We start from the raw sequence: 22822 nt of genomic DNA, 5'->3' as shown, positions 1-22822 counted from the left end.
ACTTTAGGATAAAATGAGTAGGTTACCTTTGGAGACTCAGTTAGAGGGAAAACACTATAAACACTAAAAATATAAACTATTTACAAAATTAAAAACACTTTATAAAAAGTATATTTTTATATTTATATAACATATATTTATATTATATATTATTATGTTATATATTATATTACATATTAATTATATATTATATTTTATATTATATTATTATATTATATTATATATTATATATATTATATAATTACATAATATATAATATATATATTATATATAATATATTATAAATAATATATTATATTATATATTAATTGTATTATATATTAAATTATTAAAATTATATTTATAATATATACAATATATATTATATATATACAGTATATATAATGTATATATAATATATATACAATTATATACAATTATGTTTATAAAAATTATAAACACTATAAGCACTAAAAAATCCTGCCATATGTTGGGATTTAAGTCGTATCTAGCTTGTTTGGATACGATTTTGCAACTCAGATAAAATATTCACTTCCCCTTTGAATAACAGCACTTTTGGTTGCTTAGAAGCCATTAATTTCACACATTACCAACTATTTTCTCTTAGAAGGATAAATAGACCTCAAATTCTCTGCAAAGATTTTCACCAAGGTTTGAGACATTATGAAAAGTGCAGTTGTACAAATACATACTTTTTTGCCTACCTATACCTCCAAAATATGGGTCTCATGGAACTGGGTTCATTAGGATTAGGTTATACTATTTCTTCTACTATCACTTGTCAAGATTAGTCATAAAAGAGAGGTCCTTCCACATAACTTAATTTTTAGTTAGGCATTCATGAAATCCCAGTGCTATCAAGCTTTGAGAATTCAGATGACTTTGAAATTATTCAACAAAGTAGTTCACCTTGGAATTTTGATTTGTTCATCATTGAATAAAACATTAAATATATAATATAGTAAATACACTTAAGCATAAAATAAGCACACTTATTTAAATAATTTTTCTTATGTAACTAAATAGTATAAATAGCTTTTATGAACATTACATTTTATTTTTATTCCAATAATAATAATTTTAAAATTCTTCATATTTAGTTATTTGGAAATTAGCTCATTTTTAATAACATTAAAAAACAGATTTAATGCATCTAACCTAATATCTATATTATTACTTCTTTGTTACTTTGAATAAAAATGAAGTATATATTGTGTCATTTTTACTTCAATTAGCAAAACTTCTCCTACCATGCTGTTCATATTTGCTTAGTTCAGTGCTGGTTATTCTCTAAACAATAAATGAGTCCCCCTGATGAATGCTTTCCCTAGTTTGTAAACTTTTATTACATTACAAGTAAAAGAGATCCTTAGTGAGTAAGTGAAAGTACACACAAGTATGTTGACTCCCTTTGTAAGGATATCTAATCATTGAAGATAAAACTTTGGTGAACATAAATCTGAACATTAAGGCCAAACACTGAACAGCATGATTAGTGTTTGTTAGCTATATCTTGTTATATAAACATTTGTGAATTTGTTTAAGGCAGACATTTTTAATTGAAATGTGTAAATGAATCCATGAAAACATATCTAATCAGCAATTTAACTTATTTCTTCTTTCAATTTCTATATTGCTATCAAATTTATTTCATTTCTCAAATTTATGTATAAAAAGCTTTTAAGAAAGATAAGCTATTTTATTTAGAGATTGTAACATGATTGATAAGGATAGAAAATCATTGTATGCCTCTAAATTCTATTAAGCTATTTCCCAGATGCAAAAAGAAGACTTTAAAAAGCAAAGCTGACATTCGTTTACATAACTTCAAATTGACTTTTAAATGTTTTCTTATTTTGGGGCACCTGGGTGGCTCATTCAGTTAAGCATATGCCTATGGCTCAGCTCATGATCTCAGGGTCCTGGGATCAAGCCACACACTGGGCGTCCCTGCTCAGTAGGGAGCCTCCTTCACCCTCTCCCATTGCCACTCCCCCGCTTATGCATGCTCTCTCTCAAATAAATAAATAAAATCTTTAAAATAAAATAAAACAAAATGTTTTGTTATTTTAAATCATAAAGTAAATTTTAAAAGAAACATAAAGAATTTATTCATTTATCTTCACTTTCAGAAATTATACAGGAATTATATAGAAATTATACTAAGATTTTTTTTTAAAGATTTTATTTATTTGTTTGACAGAGAGAGATCACAAGTAGATGGAGAGGCAGGCAGAGAGAGAGAGAGAGGGAAGCAGGCTCCCTGCTGAGCAGAGAGCCCGATGCGGGGCTCGATCCCAGGATCCTGAGATCATGACCTGAGCTGAAGGCAGCGGCTTAACCCACTGAGCCACCCAGGCGCCCTAAGATTTTTTTTTAATGGCAAACAGTGATAGAAAGAATTTGTAAAATCTACTGACAGAACTGTGGCACGACCAACAATTATTCTATTGAATCAATAGTTTACCATGAGACCATTATGTAATTCAAACAAATTATAGATGTGTCTATTTTGATCATTAGTGCCTGCCAAGAAGAGAAAATAATGTAATTTACTATTCCCTTTGGTTTTCTGCCACATTTTCTCTAAGAAAAATAATTATGACAAGAATGTTTTCACATCTTAATTTGTATATTGCCTTGGGCAGGTTATATGATGAATTAGTAGTAAATGGTGACTATTTGATTTTATGTTTTATCAGGAGCTACAACCATAGAGAAATATGACCTCAGAACAAATTTGTGGATCCAGGCAGGGATGATGAGCGGCAGGAGATTGCAGTTTGGTGTGGCTGTTATTGATGACAAACTCTTTGTAATTGGAGGTCGAGATGGCTTAAAGACATTGAACACTGTTGAATGTTACAATCCCAAAACCAAGACCTGGACTGTCTTACCACCAATGTCAACACATAGACATGGTCTAGGTAAGATCTCTTACTTTATTGATATCATTTTTAGAACATTTATTGATAGTGAAAATGTACGCTAAAGTATAGCATTACCATCATCAATTATCATTAACTTTAGGTAAATCATGGGCTTATTTGGAGCATTTTTAAGTTCATGACATTTTCCTGTGTTGATCAGTGTATGTTAAACTATAGAGAAAGATGTTGAAGATACCAAAATAAGTAAACCTCAAGCTATCGTTAAAATTTTCACAATCTGACATTCATACACTATGGAAAGTTCAATAAGGGGAAAAAAAAAAAAAGAAAGAAAGAGGTAGAACTATCAAGGAGAGGCAAAAGTAATGAAGCCCAGAGGTAGAAATAGTTAATGTGCATTAAGAAAAAGTTAAAATTGAGATAGCTCACTCCCATATTGTTGGATAGACAAGCCTAACCATACTTTTACATGTAATTAATTCCACCTTGAAAACTCATTTGGAGAAAGGTTTAGAGAAAGGGTAACATCTCATTTAGCACCAGCGGTCAATAATATAGGATTCAACTGATTTATAGTATGGAGTAACCTGGTGATGGGGAGAACTATATTGGGATTCAGAAGATCTGGGTGTGCATCTTGAAAATACCGTATTGACATGACTTGAGGGCAGCACTTAAGCTATGAGCCCTCAGTTTCCTGATTTGCCACCAATTCAAAGTTACTAATTAGATAAAAATCTAGTGACGATAATGAATATGAAATCACTGTGTAAATTGAAAAGTCCTATACATATTTTTGTAAAAGAGGAATGTAATAATAACTAACAGTTTCTGAATTTGTATTTTGTATCATGGGGATTATAAAGAGAAGGGCAAATTAGTTTTTTTTGAAGACCTGAAATATGTCAGGTAGTCAAATAAGTGTCTTTCGTATATTTAGAATATACACATTAGAGAGGTATCAGGGTTTAATTGAAAATCCACTGATTTAGACATTCATTGGCAAGGAAAATTATAGATCATTTAAAAAAACACATACTAATGATAGTTCAACTTTGAGGTCTTCAGCACCGCATTTCCCATTCTTATCTACTCTACCATTGATCTATGCAAAATTAAAAAGAAAAAAAAAGGTAAAAGAACTCTGACCTAAAGCAACTTACCTTTCTGATCTTCTGGTTTACTTCCCTTTTGTTCACATGAGTCATTATTAAATTAAGGAATAGTAATAGTTGTGTGAGACCATTTCAAGTTTTAAAATTCTGTGCTTTAAATTAATACCATATAATTTATTTAAACCACATGAAACCCAATCATAATATGGAAAATGTGAACAGGCATATGATTCTTTCCAGGTAATATTCATGAGTACAAAAGTTTTCTTATATGATTTTTTTCAAATATATTGGAGGATATTTGTTTTTATATCCATGTGAAAGCTGTATCTGTTGTTTTTATTATCTTGCTATCTAATTATCTATTTCTATTGGAGTGAAATACAGAAAATAAGCACTCTGGATTGGAATTTTTGGAATTTAATGTCTTCTTCCTTTTTGTTTTAGACAATTCAATTCTTTTCTACTAAGGTATATTGAAGTTCAATTATGCAGGTTATTTGCATGCCAAGAGAACATACCTCAAAATGTTTCACCAAGAATACATCTTTCATGGTGTTAATTTCAAGTGTTTAAAGTGTATAAGATGATGGTTTTGCCTCAAAATACTATCATACAGATTCTGGTCTTTTTGGTATCAAGGTGGGGCAAAGTAGTAACCTTGGATATTGTTTTTTAGTTTGTCTTATTTGCTAAAGAGTTTGTTTTAAAGGTCTGTGTGGAAGTAAGGCTGCATAGCAAATCATATGAGTTTAATAACTATCACAAATGTCTGAAATGTAATGCAGCATTTCTCATAAGTTTTAGTGACCCAAAGCAACCGTAGTCAGTATTTTCATGCCTCAGCCTCTCTTGTTTTGTGTTTTTTGTTCTGCTTCACTTCCATTATCAAGTGGATCACCTCTCCTCCATATCTCATGCCACTCGTTTCCTCTCTGTTTTACTTCCAAGTGGCTATTGCTTCCTGTCAGTTTTTATTTTTTTATCTTTTTTTAAAGAGTTTAGTTATTTATTTGACAGAGAGAGATCACAAGTAGACAGAGAGGCAGGCAGAGAGAGAGAGAGAGGGAAGCAGGCTCCCTGCTGAGCAGAGAGCCCGATGCGGGACTCGATCCCAGGACCCTAAGATCATGACCTGAGCCGAAGGCAGCGGCCTAACCCACTGAGCCACCCAGGCACCCGCTTCCTGTCAGTTTTTAAAAAAAACTCTCTACAATACTCTTCAAGATATGACCTTGTTGAGTTAGTGATAGACATCATGTCTGGACACAATTCTCATCTCAATGTGTCTCAGAGATTGCTAGCAATGCCCAGTACACAGAAAACTACCTTCAACTTGGATGCCAACCCAAAATCCAATCAGTTGAAGCCAGATTGATAGCACCACAAGACACATGTGTTCTCTGATGAAGCTGAATGTTTTCTTTAAGATCAATCACATTCCTTATCAACAGTTGAATCTCAGGAAGTTCATCATTCTGGTCATACTCAAATGCAGTGAAACTCCTTGGCCTAAGATTCTTGTTCCTTCAATATAACATATCAAGCTTTGATTTAGCTTCTTTCTTCCAAGGACTACCATTACACTGATATTGGTATTTCTTATTTAATCCATCATATCTTTCAAGTTTAATTTTATATGTTTCCCTTTATCCCTTCCTGATGACCAATTTTACTATCTAGTGCTCCAAATTTTTCCTAATCTTTGTGCATTATGGTACCTCTCCGATGTATTGATGTCTTGATCTTTATTAACTTTGTTTTTTACATATTCATTATTCCTATTTGATAATTCACTATAATTGCTTTCTTCTCCATGACATTAATATTCTTCCTTTTCTCTGTGAGGCTATTTATTATGCCTATTTCAAATTCCTATCTACCACTTTAATTAATTTTTTATTTATATGTGATCATCTTCCTTCTCTAAGCTCTCGCTCTTCTTACTCTTCTCTTTCTCCTGTTAGTCCTTTGTCTCCTCCTTCTGTTTCTCCTTTTTGCCCTTTTCCTCTTCTTCTTCTTTCTCATATCTATTTTTTTCTTCCGCCTTTTCTTTGTCCTTCTCTTCAAATTCTATTTAATAGTAGTTGAACCCACTGAAATATGTAATATTTAACTCTATTTTCAACTGTAATTCTTAAGTCATATGGACATATCAGATACTTTGGCTAAGGCATATGCCATTCTTTGTGTCTTCCCAAAACATTCAGGAGTGGATGGGAGAATTATGCCAGGGTGTGGAGCCCTAAGCCTGCAAACTGACTCCAGTCAACCTATCTGCTGTTATTCCTATCACATAACCCCCTGGGACACATCTATTACTTTCATTTGCACACAAATATCCTTGAGCCTTTCTTCATCTGTGATGCCCTACTATAGGATTGGGAGCATGGATAGGAAAAGAAAATTCTTGAATCAGCAAGAGCTGTTAACAGTTCCTCATCTAAGCTGGGCTCTGATGACTTCCTGACATCATCCAGCCAATTATTTCAAGCTCTTCATAGGTTCTACTCTATCACGGTCATGCAGTGTATAAGATGCAGTAGCTCTTCTTTTAGCTACATCAAAAGAGCACAGATCAAATTTTCCCTCTAAGATATTCCCCCAGGGAAGTGCCATGAATTTTTTGTCTCACTAGTAAGTCACAGCTGTTGTTCTGTTTCTCTAATTATTTTTCACAGTCCTGACATCTGCTTTTCAAAAACACACTGTAACTCTCACTTTCATGCAATCCCCAGGATTGGGTCTGAGTGTAGATCAACAGCCTTCTGTGCTAGTTTTTTTTATTTGTTCAGAGGAAATTAGAATGTCCCATCTTATTTGCTATAGAGTTAATCAGTACCTATTCTGTGGTATACCTATTTGACTATGTAATCCCATATTAAACTTTCAAGTGACTAGAAGTAAAGGCTAAAGTAAAATTTAAAAAATATATATCAAATAAAAATTCAAGACTTTTGACCTATATAGCTTTTTTCCTCCCTTGATTTATATAGGAAAAACAAAACTTGAATTATTTTTTGAGAAAAACAAAACTTGCATTATTTTTTGAGAACATGAGTTCTTTGGTTGCTAAAGTTGTTTATATGACCAAAAAAGTTCCATAGCTATCAATAAATGAAGAAATCTCCTTCTGCTGAATAAAATAGCATAGACAAATTATATGCATATCAAGTCTGGATGTCAAGGGAGCAATGCTTCTGCCTAGAGAATTAAACTAATTAAGACCACAGTTCTCTCAATACACTAAGAGTTTTTATTTTGACATTTATGTCTTTGAAGCACATAATTCTAGATATCATGCTTTTTCTCCACCACATTTTATATCATATAAAACTGAATAAGGGGTGCCTGGGTGGTTCAGTCTTTAGATATCTGCCTTCAGTTCCAGTCATGATCCCAGGGTCCTGGGATCGAGTCCCACATTGGGCTCCCTGCTCAGCAAGAAGCCTACTTCTCCCTTTCCACTCTCCCTGCTTATATTCCTCCCTCTCTCGCTGTGTCTCTCTCTGTCGAATAAAAAAATGAAATCTTTAAAAAAAGAAAAAAAAACCCTGAGTAAAACATTACTGCAATACATTGTTTGCAATTATGTCTTTTCAAGAGAAATTGATAAAGAGTAAGAGCTATGTTTTATTATGGATTTTCTATATGCTAGGCACCATGTTGTATATTACATATATGGTAGAAGTTGCTTTAGTTGTTTTTGTGTTTAGTTGATTTAGTTGTCAATTGAGGCAAAATTCACACACCATAAAGATAAGCTTTATTTTATTTTTATTGAAAGATTTTACTTATTTGACAGGAAGAGAGAGGAAGAGTGAGCAAGATCAAGGGGAAAGGCAGAGGGAGAAGCTAACTCCCGCTGAGCAGGGAGCCAAATGCAGGGCTCCATCCCAAGCCCCTGGGATCACAATCTGAGCTGAAGGCAGCCATTTAACTGACTGAGCCACCCACGTGCCCCTAAAGTTAAGTTTTAGAGTATAGAATTGAGTGCTTTTGAGTACATTCGTAGTTGTGCAGCTATCACCCTATCCAATCTCAAAATATTTGTGTTATTGTAAAAAGAAACTCTCCACCCAATAGCACTTGTTCTTCATTGTCCCATCCTTCTAGCCTCTAGCAATAATTAATCTACTTTTTGTCTCTATCGATTTGCCTATTCTGGGCATTTCATATAAATGAACTCATACAATTTGTTGCCTTTTGTTTATGGCTACTTTTACATTGACTGCACAGTTTCAAGGTTCATCCATGTTGTAGTATATATCAGTTCTTCATTCCTTTTTTGGTTGAATAATATTTCATTGTTAGAATTTACTACATACATTATGTTTATATATCTTAAACAAAAAAAAATTGGATGGTTTCCACTTTTGGACTATTATGAATAAAATAAAACTGCTGTGACCATCCATGCATGGATTTTTTCTATACTGTGTATTTTCACTTCTCTTAGGTCTATACATAGGAGTAGAACTGTTGAGTCATACAGCAACTCTCTATTTTACTTTTAGGGGAAGTGCCAACTGGTTTTCAGAATGGTTGTGCCATTTTCTATTCCCTCAGTAATGTATGAGGGTGCAAATTTCTCCACAACCTTGCTAGCACTTATTATCCTTTCCTTTTATATTGTAATTATTCTAATATATATGAAGTGGTATCTCACTGTGGTTTTATATGCATTTCTCTAGTGAATAATTTTGAGATTCTTTTTATGTGCTTATTGCCATTTATTTCTTTGGAGAAATCTCTATTCAAATATTTTGTCCATTTTTTGTTGGAATTATTTTTTTATGGCTGAGTTTAAGTCATTCTTTATCTATTCTGAACATATCCTCTGTCAGGTATAGGATTTTCAGATACTTTCTCCCATCCTATACATTCTATTCTGTCTTAATAGTGTCCTTTGAAGCACAAAATTACTAACTTGCTGAAATCCAACTTAATTTTTTTTCTTTTATTTCTAATGTTTTTGGTGACATATCCAGGAAGCTATTTTCAAATCTATGGTCATGAAAATTTATGCTAATGTTTTCTTTTAGAAGTATTGTGTTTGGGGGACATCTGGATGGCTCAGTTGGTTAAGCCTTTGCCTCAGCCTCAGGTCATGATCTCAGGGTCCTGGGATGGAGCCCCACCTAGGGCTCTCTGCTCAGCAGAGAGCCTGCTTCCCCCTCTCCCTCTGCCTGCCACTCTGCCTACTTGTGATCTCTCTCTCTCTGTCAAATAAATAAATAAAATCTTAAAAAAAAAACTCAAGTATTGTGTTTTTAATACTTACATGTAGGAATATAATTCATTTTTAGTTTTTGTAAATGATGTATAGAAGCAGTTTGACTTCATTCTTTTGCATGTTGTCCCAGAACCATTTGTTAGAAATAGTATAAAACACAAAATTTCTTTCCCACTGAATTGTCTTTTTTAAAATTTAATTTTATATTTATTTATGTTTTTAATTCAAGTAAAATTAGCATACAATGTTATATTAGTTTCAGGTGTATAATATAGTGATTCAACAATTCCATACATTACTCAGTGCTCATCATGATAAGTATACTCTTAATCCCCTTCATCTATTTCCCCCATCTCCTTACCCATCTCACCTCTGGCAACCACCAGTTTGTTCTCTCTATATAAGAGATTGTTTTTTCGTTTGTCTCTTTTTTTCTTTCTTCATTTGTTTCATCTCTTAAATTCCACAAATGAATGAAATAATATAGTATTTGTCTAAAGGAAACCATCTACAAGACAAAACAAAAAGACAACTAAGTGGGGGGAAGATATTTGCATATGATATATCCAATACGGGTTAATATCCAAGATATAAAAAGAACACGTACAACTCAAGACCAAAACCCAAAATAATCCAATTTGAAAATGGGCAGAAGACATGAACAAACATTTCTTGGAAGAAGACACACAGAGGGCTAACAGACATAGAAAAAGATGCTCAACATCACTCAACATCAGGGAAATGCAAATCAAACCACAATGAGATATCACCTCATACCTGCCAGGAGGGCTATTATCAACCACACAAGAAACAACAGGTGTTGGTCAAGATGTGGAGAAAAAGGAACCCTCATGCACTATTGGTGGGAGTGCAAAGTGTTAGAGCCACTCTGGAAACAGTATGGTGGTTCCTCAAATAATTAAAAATAGAATTACCATATGACCCATTGAATTGTCTTGGTACCCTTGTCAAAAATCAATTGACCTTAAATGTGAGGATTTATTTACAGAACCTCAAATCTATTCCATTGATCTCTATTTCTGTCCTTATGTCAGTGCCACACTGTCTTTATTGCTGCCACTTTCTAGTGATTGAAATTTTGAGAGTGGGTAGTATGAGACCTCTGACTTTGTTGTTCTTTTTCAAGATTTTTTTGGCTATTTGGATTCTCTTGCATTTCATGCAGATTTTAGAATCAGTTTCTCAGGTAAGGGATTCAGATACTGATTGCATTTAATTTGTAGATCAGTTTGTAAGCATTGCCACCTTAACAATAGTAAGTTTTCCAATCAATGGACTTTGGATATCATTTTGTTTATGTAAGTCTATTTGTATTTTTTGCTAAATTTATTACTAAATAGCTTATTATTTTTGATGTTATTATAAGTGCAATTGTTTTCCTCTGTTCATTTTCAGATATTTCATTACTAGTATATGGGCATAATTTACACTTGCACATTGAACATGTATCTTGAAACCTCTCTGAACATTTTTATTAGTAGTATTCTTATGAACTTCTTAGAATTATATATATATATAATATACAACATACATAATATATGTATTATACATGTATCATCTAATAATATCTAATATATATATGATTATATATATATATATATATATATAATCATGTTATTTGCAAAAAAAATACTTTTACTTCCTTTTCAAAAATCATATGGTCCTTTGAAAAAAATTTTTAAAAATTTCTTTTCAGTGTTCCAGAATTCATCATTTATGCATCACACCCAGTGCTCCATGCAATACATGCCCTCCTTAATATCCACCACCAGGCTCACCCAACCTCCCACCCTCCACCCCTCCAAAACCCTCAGATTGTTTTTCAGAGTCCACAGTCTCTCATGGTTCATCTTCCCCTCCAATTTCCCCCAACTCACTTCTCCTCCTTCTCCCCATGTCCTCTGTGTTATTTCTTATGCTCCACAAATAAGTGAAACCATATGATAATTGACTCTCTCTGCTTGACTTATTTCACTCAGCATAATCTCTTCCAGTCCCGACCATGTTGATACAAAAGTTGGGTATTCATCCTTTCTGATGGAGGCATAATACTCCATAGTATATATCGACCACATCTTCCTCATCCGTTCATCCGTTGAAGGGCATCTTGGTTCTTTCCACAGTTTGGTGACTGGCCACTGCTGCTATGAACATTGGGTACAGATGGCCCTTCTTTTCATTACATCTGTATCTTTGGGGTGAATACCAAGTAGTGCAGTTGCAGGGTCATAGGGAAGCTCTATTTTTAATTTCTTAAGGAATCTCCACACTGTTTTCCAAAGTGGCTGCACCAACTTGCATTCCCACCAACAGTGTAAGAGGGTTCCCCTTTCTCCCTATTGGCTATAGATGGAATCTCCAGCACAATATTGATAAGAAATAGCAAGAGGGGACATTTTTGACTTGTTCTTAAACTAAGGGGATAAGGTTTCAGTCATTCACCATTAAACATGATGTTATCCCTTATTTGTGTGTGTGTGTGTATGTGTGTGTGTGTGTATGCTCTTTATCAGGTTAAGAAAAATCCCTTATATTTCTAGTCAGTTGAATGTTTTATCATAAAAGATACTGGATTTTGTCAAATGCTTTCCTGTATCTATTAGAATGACAATGTGATTTTTTTCCCTTTATTTTAATAATACAGTATGTTACACTGATTGTTTTTCAGATGTTAATCCACCTTATTTTTTTCAAAAATATCTCACTTGGCCATGGTTTATAATCCTTTTCAAATGTTGCTGTATTTATTTTGCTAGTGTTTGGTGAAAGATTTTTCATCGATATTCATAAAGAATACTGGTCTGTAGTTTTCTTATGATATCTTTGTCTGACTTGAGCATCAAGGTAATGCTTCTTTCATTAAATGCATTGGGAAATGTTCATTCATCTTCTATTTTATGGAATAGTTTGTGAATGATTACTGTTAGTTCTTGAAACATTTAGTGGAATTCATCAGTAAAACCAAGTTTTTGAATTACAAATCAATCCCTTTACTCCAATGATATGTTCATATTTTCTATTTCTTTTTGAGACAGTCTCTGGTTGGTGGCTTTCTAGGAATTTGTCCATCTCTTTACATTATTTAAATTGTTGACATACAATTCTTTCTAGTATCCTCTTATAATCCATTTTGTTTCTATAAGGTAGGAATTAATGTTCCCTATTTTATTTATGATTTTAGTAATTTGACACTTGGCTCTTCTTCTCTTGTTCAAGCTACTTAAAGATTTGTCAATTGTACTGATATTTTCAAAGAACCAGCTGACATTTTTGTGGGTTTTTTTTTAATTGTTCAACTATTCTCTATTTGTTTTCTTCCTATTTTTGTTTGTATTTCCTTCTTTCTGTTTGCATTTTATTTGTTCTTTTTTTTTTATTTCTTAATGTTAAAAGTAGATTATTGATTTGATATCCTCCTTAATTTTTTACAGCTACACATTGCCATGCTTTAGGTGCACTCCATTAAGTTTTGGTGTTTTGTGTCTTTGTTTTCATTCTTCTCAAAGTATTCTTATTAATTTTTAAAATTTTCTTTCTTTCTTTAAAATTTCTTTGACCCATTGATTATTTAGACTGTGTCTAATTTCTACATACTTATTATTATTGTGATATAAATTACATGTTTATACATTATATATTCATCAACACAGTTTTAAAATTATTGTTGTTTTTTAAATAAGACAGGAGAAAATAAAGTTGTAAACAAAAAATACATTTATATTTTTAAAAAATATTTACCTTATTAGTAGTCTTTCTTCTTCATGTGGATTTGTGTTACTGTCTAAAAATGTTTGCTTTTTGACCTGAAGAACTCCTTTAGTATTTCCTATAGGGTAGGTTTGCTGGCAATAAATTCCCTCAATTTGTTAATTTTTTAACCTGAATTTATGATATCATTTATATATAACCTGGATTATGATATCATTTCTCCTTTATTTTTGAAGATTATAAAATTCTTAGCAGTCTTTTTCTTTGAATACTCCATTCCACTATCTTCTGGCCTCCTTGGAATCTGATGCAGATAGTCTTGTTAATTGTAATGAGAATCCCCCGTATGTGATAAGTTTCTCCTCTTTTGCTATTTTTAAGATTTGGTGTTCGACCATTTGTGATGTGCCAGGTGTGCATATCTTCGAGTTTATCCTACTTGTGGCCTCTTACACTCAGAAATCTCTCTCACAGCTTAGGTGAGCTCCTAACAAGACAGAGTTGTAAACAGCCAATTAAAGTGTTAAAGGAATATGTCCAACATGCACACTGACCCCAGCAAAAGCAAGTTTTCCTCCTCCTCCCCCATAAGAAGACTTTGGAAGAGGTGCCTGAAGAAGACCCTCTCCTAAGATCTAAGACAAAGAGCCCTGGGAATAAAGGTGCCTGGGTTAGGAATGCAAATATGTGAAGGTATAACCAGCCAAAGGTGTCTACCATTCTTGCTGATGTAACTATGTAGGAATTGTTTTTACATGGGTACAATAAACAGAAATGGATTGATCGGTGAGCAAAAGGAGTCTACTGAAACTTAACGCTTATCTTAGAAAACTGATTGAAGGTCAAGTGCATGTTCAGGGCTGTGCACATGCTGAGGTAAAATCTGGAACCTGGCTAAAACCAAGAGAAACTTGGTAATCAGTCCAAGACCAAAATTACATCCTTGTGAAAGTCTGATGAAGCTAAAGATGTTTCCATAAAAGACACTGGATGCCCCAGCTGGCACCTGATTCTAACTATTCTAGATCTGCGAAGTAGCTGAGTCACATTACCCATGAAACCAGATGTTACTGCAATCTTTGCCAATGCAAAAACAGAACAAAACAGAAGTATTACTTTCCTTCTTTGCTTTTTTCATTTTAGTTTTAAAGTCCCTGTCAGGAGCACCTTATTGGTAAAGCTTAGTTTATAGGTACAGGGTTCAGTTTTTCAGAATCAAGAAAAAGAAGTAACTCAATTAGTTGGCACTGATAGAGGAAGACAAGGCCTGCTTCCTATGAATATTTATATGTGTGAATATTCACAAAATAAAAGGGATGTTGGGGCAATGAAGGGAAAAAGGCCAATTTCTACTATTCATTTATTAACTGATTAAATATAGCCACCCTATAATTCAATGATTCTTTTTGCCATTTTAAAGATTAAAAAATTGTGCACAAAATAATCAGTTTACTTCTTAATATCACATTATCTTACAAAAAAAGACTTGTGATTTTAGTTTAAACTTGTTTGACTCCGAAATTGTATTTGTTTTAATGTATTAAAACATGATGTTACCAGTGTAAGTTAAGTGGTAATACATATTCTATTTGTTAGTATGAATATGTAAATATATTCTATTTACTATATTTTCACTTTAACTTATCAATTAAGATTCACCTATCACCTTATCTATACAAAATAAGACATCTTCACAAAAATATGAATTCAGTGTCTGGGTGTTTAACATGACTGATCAATTGTGAAGATTCCTGTAGGATGATTTGGAGGAATGATTCAACCAAAATATTTTAGATTTGAAGTACAGATGTATAGATATATATTTAGATATAGATGACAAACAGATAAATAGATAAGTAGGTAGATAAATGATAGATGATGGGTAGATGACAGATGGATGGATGGATAGATAGATAGATAATAATGGATGGATATATTCTGTGCTATTTTAGTATTCGTGTATATTCTTTGAATTATGTTAAGAGTGGAAAAGGGAGGGGCACCTGGGTGGCTCAGTGGGTTAAGCCGCTGCCTTCGGCTCAGGTCATGATCTCAGGGTCCTGGGATCGAGCCCCGCATCGGGCTCTCTGCTCAGCAGGGAGTCTGCTTCCCTCTCTCTCTCTGCCTGCCTCTCTGCCTACTTGTGATCTCTCTCTGTCAAATAAATAAAATAAAATCTTTAAAAAAAAAAAGAGTGGAAAAGGGAAACATACTGGTAGAATCAGTTGTTATTTTCATATCAGTGATTTCAATGCCATTGGAATGATACAGTTTGGAACTAATAAATCAGAAAAAAAATTTTCTGTGTTCTAGCACTTCAGGATTACCCTCTTATAGAGTGGTCTACCATCTAGTCTTCCTAACAGGAAACTCTTGTAGGCAAGTGTAGGAACTTATTACCTCATTTTTTTTTTAAGATTTTATTTATTTATTTGACAGGGAGAGATCACAAGTAGATGGAGAGGCAGGCAGAGAGAGAGAGAGAGGGAAGCAGGCTTCCTGCTGAGCAGAGAGCCCGATGTGGGACTCGATCCCAGGACCCTGAGATCATGACCTGAGCCGAAGGCAGTGGCTTAACCCACTGAGCCACCCAGGCGCCCTTATTACCTCATTTTTAAGATGTACAAACTATCAAGATTCTTAGGCTATTTTGGAAATAAGAAAAGGGTAAAGATATATGTACAAGCAACATTCTCTGAAAAAACAAATATAGTTCAGTTTCCAATAAAAAAAAGCATAAAACATAAAAAGAACACAAATTCATTAGTATCCTCTAATAGAATCTGTAAGATATTAACTCTTGAAACAAATAATTACAAAGAGAGAGAGAGAGAAAAGGAAATATAAGAAATGTGTCTTTAAATTTAAAATGTTTGCTGAAATTAAGTGCAAATAAAACTTACAGAAAAAAAATAAGTCAATGTCCTCTCAAAGTCAACGAGAGGAAATATATTAAAATTATGGGAAAATAGATAAGATAAAAATCAGTAGTAAGAAAGCATAATATTCCACCCTGGTAGTTTTAAAAGTGTAACAAGAAAGTGGAAGAGAAAATAAGAAATCATGTGAGTGTTTCTCTGAAGATAGTACATGGCCTCAAAAATGTGTAGCTCAGAGAGCAACCAGAAAAATGAGAAAGAGCAATTCAGTCTATCTGTGTCAGACTTCAGAATACTAAGGATAAAAAGATGATTATAATATCTTCCAAAGAGGGAAAAAGTGAACCTGAGCTAACAAGAATAACCCTGAATGACCAGCAATGAAATAGCAGTGAGACTCCCAAGTCAACTACAAAGGAAGGATAATCAGAGTGGATTCAGGGTTTTCAGTATCAATCTTAGATACTAGATAATAAAGAAAGCATACTTCAAACTCCTGAAGGCCAGAACTTTTTTTTTTTTTTTTTTTAAGATTTTTTTATTTATTTGTCAGAGAGAGAGTGAGAGAGAGCGAGCACAGGCAGACAGAGTGGCAGGCAGAGGCAGAGGGAGAAGCAGGTTCCCTGCCAAGCAAGGAGCCCAATGTGGGACTCGATCCCAGGATGCTGGGATCATGACCTGAGCCGAAAGCAGCTGCTTAACCAACTGAGCCACCCAGGCGTCCCGAGGCCAGAACTTTTCATCTCACTTATGTCAAGTCAAACTATTACTCAGGTATAAAGGGAGGAAAAAAAAAATCTTCAGATATTATTGTTTCTGTTAATCTCTGTAAGGACCTGAACCTCAAGATCCATTCTCACAGACTTGCCATTGGAAAAGGACTGTTTCTAGGAGAACAAATGTTCTAGTGTTAAGATTCAAAGATCTCCTTCACCGTCAGAAAAGGTATGGGATAAACGGTTCTGTATGCAAAGAATTCTCAGCCTCATGGAAGAAAGAAGCCATGAGATGATCTCTTTGTGAAAAGCAAACACAGGACTGTTTCCCAAATGTCAAGATTTGGGCAGTCCTAATGTATCACTGAATTGCCCTCCTTCTTGTGGCTTCAAAGAAGTCTGCTTCCACTTCTGGCTTGTTATCCTTGACTGGAGGGAAGTTCTTAAAGCAATATGAGGATGATCTGCCCCTAACCTGGGACCAGATGGGAGGATGGAGGGAACTGCTTATCTGCATCTAGAAACACTCAGCCTGGAGAACAAAAAAAATCAGATTTCATAAAATGCATGGGAGAATGTGATGTTAAAAATTAAAATTTTAAAGAATATTTTCCAAACAGTATTAAGTATTTGAATGTGACATTTATTATCAGTTTTTTTTCCCTTGGCTTTTGGAAACTATGCTTATAACAACTAGTAATGAGTGGACTGAAAAAAAAAAACAAGAGCATAATAAAACCCTGCATTTATTTGCGATATAACCCGTTAGACTAGAAAAATGTCATTTTAAGCTGTCACTTCTCATTGCCTTGAAAGGAATACTTACTTCAGCTCAACCTTTGTTTCTTAAATTATATCAGTATGTTTGTCCTCTTCATGTCTCTTTTACTTAAAAAATAACATTTCTCACAAGACTGGAGGGCCTACATTTCTTTAAAACTATTTTCTCTTCAAAGTTTTGCAGATTTTTACAAGGAAACAAAATTCAAAAGTGTCCACTCAATTTTAGGCACCAGATATAAAGAATGGTATTATGAAAAATATATTTATTGGTGTAAGTTGGGATGGCAAACAAAATATTTAGTTCTTTTGATAATGTATTCTCTTGTATGCATACTCAAACACATATAAACAAATGTATATACAGACCCACAATTTTCAGTACTTATAAATGTCAGATTGATAAGACGGTGAAATTTCTGAATAGGATATGGGACATAAAAACAAGTTTTTGGAGCTGATAACTTTGCCATTTACATTTGAAACTTTGAGTAGCAGAAAAATCATAGTAAAGTCACCTTTCTTATTATTTATGCAGATGTAATATCAATACATACATGTGCATAAAATTTCTAATAATATTTTAGGACTTTTATACCTATTTCTCTAGTTTTATCAGTTCCTCTTAGAAATATCATAGACGCACCATTAGTAACCCTAGCAACAAAGAAAGAAAAAAGAAGAAGGAAAGAAGGAAAAAGAAAAGAAACATCAGGAAACTAAAGACTCTTCTCAACAGAATGTTATTTTATATACTGATTAATAAATTTTAAGTACCAGCAAAATCCTCATTATATTTTTAGCCTTCTGTGGTCCTGTTACCTATTGAATTCTAAGGTTACATATTCCCTGGTGTCTTTCCACTGAGTTATGTTCTTGCTCAAATAAATATTTATTAAAGACTTTTTGGTGCTAAAAATTCCCTCAGATACTGGGTCAAAAAAAGAGATGAATGAAGGAATATCTGAATTCAATATTTTACATGCTAGTCACATAGTTACAGATAAAATTTATTTATTCAGCCACAGAGAATGTGTGCCATTTGTTGTGTAATAATTTTTTACTTAATTACTCATTTCCAGAAGCAAAATTTTGTATTACAAAATGTTTCACTTGTCCTCAACATATTCCTCTGAGATTAGTGGATATCACTTCTCTTAGCCAAGAATTATATTACCCAATGTAGTATTTACTATAAAGTACAGAACACTGAATTCTGCAATGGTGTTAAGGATTTGTGGACTGACTAGGCAGAATTCTTTTTACTATACTGTGCTTTGATAAAATGATAAAGACCCACCGATTTTCTAGAACACTGGCCCTGGAAACTAAGATCTGATTCTGAATACCAACAGTTTCCTCTTTATGAGACAACCTGAGAAATTTAACTGTTTGATCTGAGTCACAGTATTAATTTTCTCTTCCTGAGCAACTGGTCAGATTTTATCCCCCAAACATAAATGATGTAACTAACTAGATTTTCCCTTGAGTATTAAATGTTATAAAGTCTAGAATTAAATTTGCTGTCTAGAAGTAACAAATATGCATCCCATTTTTGTAGTAATCTGACACTTGACTCTATTTTATATTTCTTTGCTTATTTTTTCTATCTTCTTTCATATGTCATTTTAATCAAATATATCATCTCTTTTTTATCTATTTTGGGAATCATCTTCATTTTTAAATAGTAAGATGAGGTATTAAATTAAAGATAAGTCTAGAAGAATTAGTCTAATTAAATCTGAGGAAGGTTTGTGCAAGAATGTTCATTGGGTCAATCATTCCATCCTTCAACTAGCAATAAACCTATATCTCCACATGCTAGAATATTCATGTTAAAATGAAAAAATGAATAAGATATTTTACTCGAGGATCTTATAAATGAGGAGGAAGACCAGAAAAGTTAACAGACAGTTAAAAATAAAGTGATTTAAGTACAATAAGTGAATGCTATGATCATGCTCTGTTAAGGCAGAATGGATAATTAGGAAAAGTATATAAAGAGAGGTAATTCCTAAACTTAACCATAAAGGATTAATAGGCAAAGTGAAGAAGAAAAGTACATTTCAGTCAACAAAGCAAAATCTAAGGTTTTAATAATTTAATTAATTGATTTATTGATTGATTAGCCTTTAAAAGTAATCTCTACACCCAACGTGGGCTTGAACTCATGACCTTGAGATCAAGAGTTGCACACACTTCCAACTGACCAGCCAGGTGCCCCAACAAAGTGAAATTTGTAGTAAGACAAAAGTGAACAGAAAGCATAGAATATCTGGATAGTAAATCACATGGTTATTAGAAAACAAATTAGTTTCAATGATATTTAGTATCTTAATAATATATTTTAAAATATAACAAATGACCTATCTCATGTTTAATCTGCAGTACAAGAGATATGGGAGAACACATAATAGGACCTCTATAATTCCATTCTATGATAATATTTCAATTGAAATTTGAAACTGAATAACAAGATATTTATTTTGAGGTAATTTCTTGTCTCTAACTGGCCTTATGTCTTTGAATTCAACCCAAATTTCAAAAAATAAAGTTATAAACTCATGAGATATCCTTTCCATATTAAATAGAAAACAAATGAGATTTAGTTTTCAGAAAACATGAGGTAAATCTAGTTGCTCAGGTGAATCCCACAGAAAGAGCTATTATTAATAGAGAAGGGAAAATATTAAATCAACTACAGTAAGCTCACAACTTCGGTTCCTTTCTGGTTTTGACTGCTTTTATTCCTTGCATTTTCTTTTGTAGATTTATCTGGGGAGATAATTTTAGTCTGCATTTTAACTTTTTTCATTGATATTTTCAGCCTGAATGACCATGGAAATCTAAGGCTCCGTGTAAGATGCATGTTAAAATAATGATTAACAGAAAATTTCCTTCAGCCCTAATGGTTTCAATGTGCAGGTGGTAATGAGATGCTAAAGCAAATGAAACGAAAAATTATGTGAACTAACAGGTACTTAAACTTGGAGAGGATGTCAGAAGATATGTACTCCAAAATCTTAATTTTACAAATAAAAAAATGGAGGACCAAAGAGATTAGATAGCTTGCTGAAGTTCATACGATTCCTTAGTGGCAAAACTTGGTTTGGAATTCATCGGAGATTTGTGTTTTGTTTTGCTTTGCTTTTTGCATAGATTATCTACTTCGTCCTGATTATTTGTATATTACTATTTCTAGAATATACCAAGTTTATTTTATACAATAAATATGGTGAGCCTGCAGCAGAACCAGGTGTGGTGGGACTTAATGATGAGACTGTCCTTAAGAAAGAGAAATGCAATTGTCATTTGAACACATCCTTAGGGCAGCTTCCAGGGCCCCATAAGGAGCCTGGTTAAGGAGGGGCACTGAATTTTCAGCTTCATCAGCTCATAAGAAATCCCTTCTCAGTGAGCACAGTTAGAAGCATTTACTGTAAGACCATATTTGCTAGACTCAATACATTATGTAATTTGATATGTTTTTCTTTTTATGGGGATTACTGATGGGATTATATTCCGTATAAATTCATATCACAATCAAGAGTATATTCACTTTCTTAAAAATTGGTTTCTTTTTTCATATAATAGAAAAACTATAAGCATTGTGACATACCTTCTGGCTATACATTTACTAAGATGTAAAATATTTAAAATGAATATGTAAATATCCAACTGAAATTCTATGGATATGCATGCTTATGAGGTTTATTTGAGTGGCTGATTTGATACAATGGTTCTAAAACATTAGAACCATTGTTCATATAAATCTTGAGATTTCTGATTTACTTACACCTGCTATGAGATAAACTATTTATAAATACTTTTATCATGGCTGATGTTATGATGCTAGAAAAATGTTATTTGCCATTTTATTAATGGAATAGTATGAACTTTTGTTCTGTAGTTCTTTTTTTTTTTTTAAGATTTTATTTATTTATTAGACAGACAGAATCACAAGTAGTCAGAGAGGCAGGCGGAGAGAGAGAGGAGGAAGCAGGCTCCCCGAGGAGCAGAGAGCCCAATGTGGGGCTCGATCCCAGGACTCTGGGATCATGACCTGAGTCGAAGGCAGAGGCTTTAACCCACTGAGCCACCCAGGTGCCCCTGTAGTTCTTTTTTTATTTAATCTAATTTAATTTTTTTCAGTGTTCCAAAATTCATTGTTTATGCACTCACCCAGTGCTCCATGTCCTATAATTCTAAAATTTATTTATTTATTTATTTCAGAGAGAGCAAGCAAGTGGGGAGGAGGATTGGAGGGGAACGAGAAGAGGGAAAGGGAGAGAGAAATTCAAGCAGACTCTATGTTGAGTGCAGAGGCTGAGGCAGGGCTCAATCTCACAACCTTGAGATCAGAGCTGATCTGAAATCAAGAGCTGGACGCTTTAGCCAACTGTGCTACCTGCCCTTGTCCTATAATTCTTTAGGCATCCAGAAAAAACCACAATGCACGAAAATTACCCAAGAAATAACTTCTTATGAAAATAAAAACAATGTTTTTTATTTCTAGGTGAAATCAAATCAACCTTTTTCATATCTTTATTCAGATCACTTCACTAGAATGTAAGCCCCAAGAGGACATTGTTCTTGGTTTTTGTGGTCTGTGGTCAAGCACCCGACCCAATGCATATAGGAAACCAAATATTTTTGAATGAATTAGTATTTTTAATTACATGTGCACCCTATAAGGTTGAAGATATCAATACAGAGAGTTACTAATAGTTTATGTATCATTGTAATGTTTATTTTTATTAGTCATCTATAATACAAATCTTTCACGTTCCAACTTTTGAATCACTCATACCTCTTATGACAATTGGGCAACAATGTCACTTCACTCTGCCTCTTTAGATGTCATTGGTGTAATGTAATAAACATTCCAAGACACCAAATACTTAAGCTTGAGTGCGTCAGCAATGCCATGCATAGAAGCTACTCCTACCTTTAATAGTGATTTATCTATTAATTTCATTAAATGATTTCATCATTCAGCACTCACAGGAAAAGATTTAAATAAAAATGTATTGCATTTTTTTTCTTTGCCCTGATAAGGGCATTAGATTGTCAGATTTAATATAGACAAAAGTTCTTTCCAAAAACATTTCACATTTTCATAGGACATGAAGCCTCTGCTCAAAAAACAATAAAGATGAAAAATGACATCTTAGCAACTTTTATCTCCTGGTCATTTCAGTTAAAAAATAGTTTTAAATGCAGGAGTTCAAATAGAATTCAGAAGGGGCTTCAATGATAATCCTCTTGCTACAATGAAAGAGAGTTCATGGGTCCTCAGTAAAATGATTTCTGAAAGTAGTAGGTTCTAAGAAGCTAATACACAAGAAAATATTATAGCATTCATATATTATAATCAAACAGAATGATATAGGCTATTTATACTTTGTTTAACCAGTTAGATTCACACTGCATTTTAAACTTGGGATAAAAAGAATGAGCAATGCAAATATTAACC

The 22822-nt window shown here is 33.2% G+C and overlaps 1 protein-coding gene across 1 annotated transcript in view; it reads left to right on the top strand.

The window, feature by feature from the left end:
• KLHL1 (kelch like family member 1) overlaps positions 1-22822 on the top strand; it is a 376159-nt gene that overhangs the window by 282043 nt on the left and 71294 nt on the right. The window contains exon 7 of the mRNA XM_047720111.1: positions 2703-2927. Coding sequence (XP_047576067.1) covers positions 2703-2927 — 225 coding nt within the window. The remainder of the gene's footprint in view (positions 1-2702; positions 2928-22822) is intronic.

The sequence above is a fragment of the Lutra lutra genome, chromosome 3 (assembly GCF_902655055.1).
Source record: "Lutra lutra chromosome 3, mLutLut1.2, whole genome shotgun sequence".
NCBI lineage: Eukaryota > Metazoa > Chordata > Mammalia > Carnivora > Mustelidae > Lutra > Lutra lutra.
The sequence above is the reverse complement of the archived record's forward strand: the minus strand, read 5'-3'. Positions and strand labels throughout refer to the sequence as shown.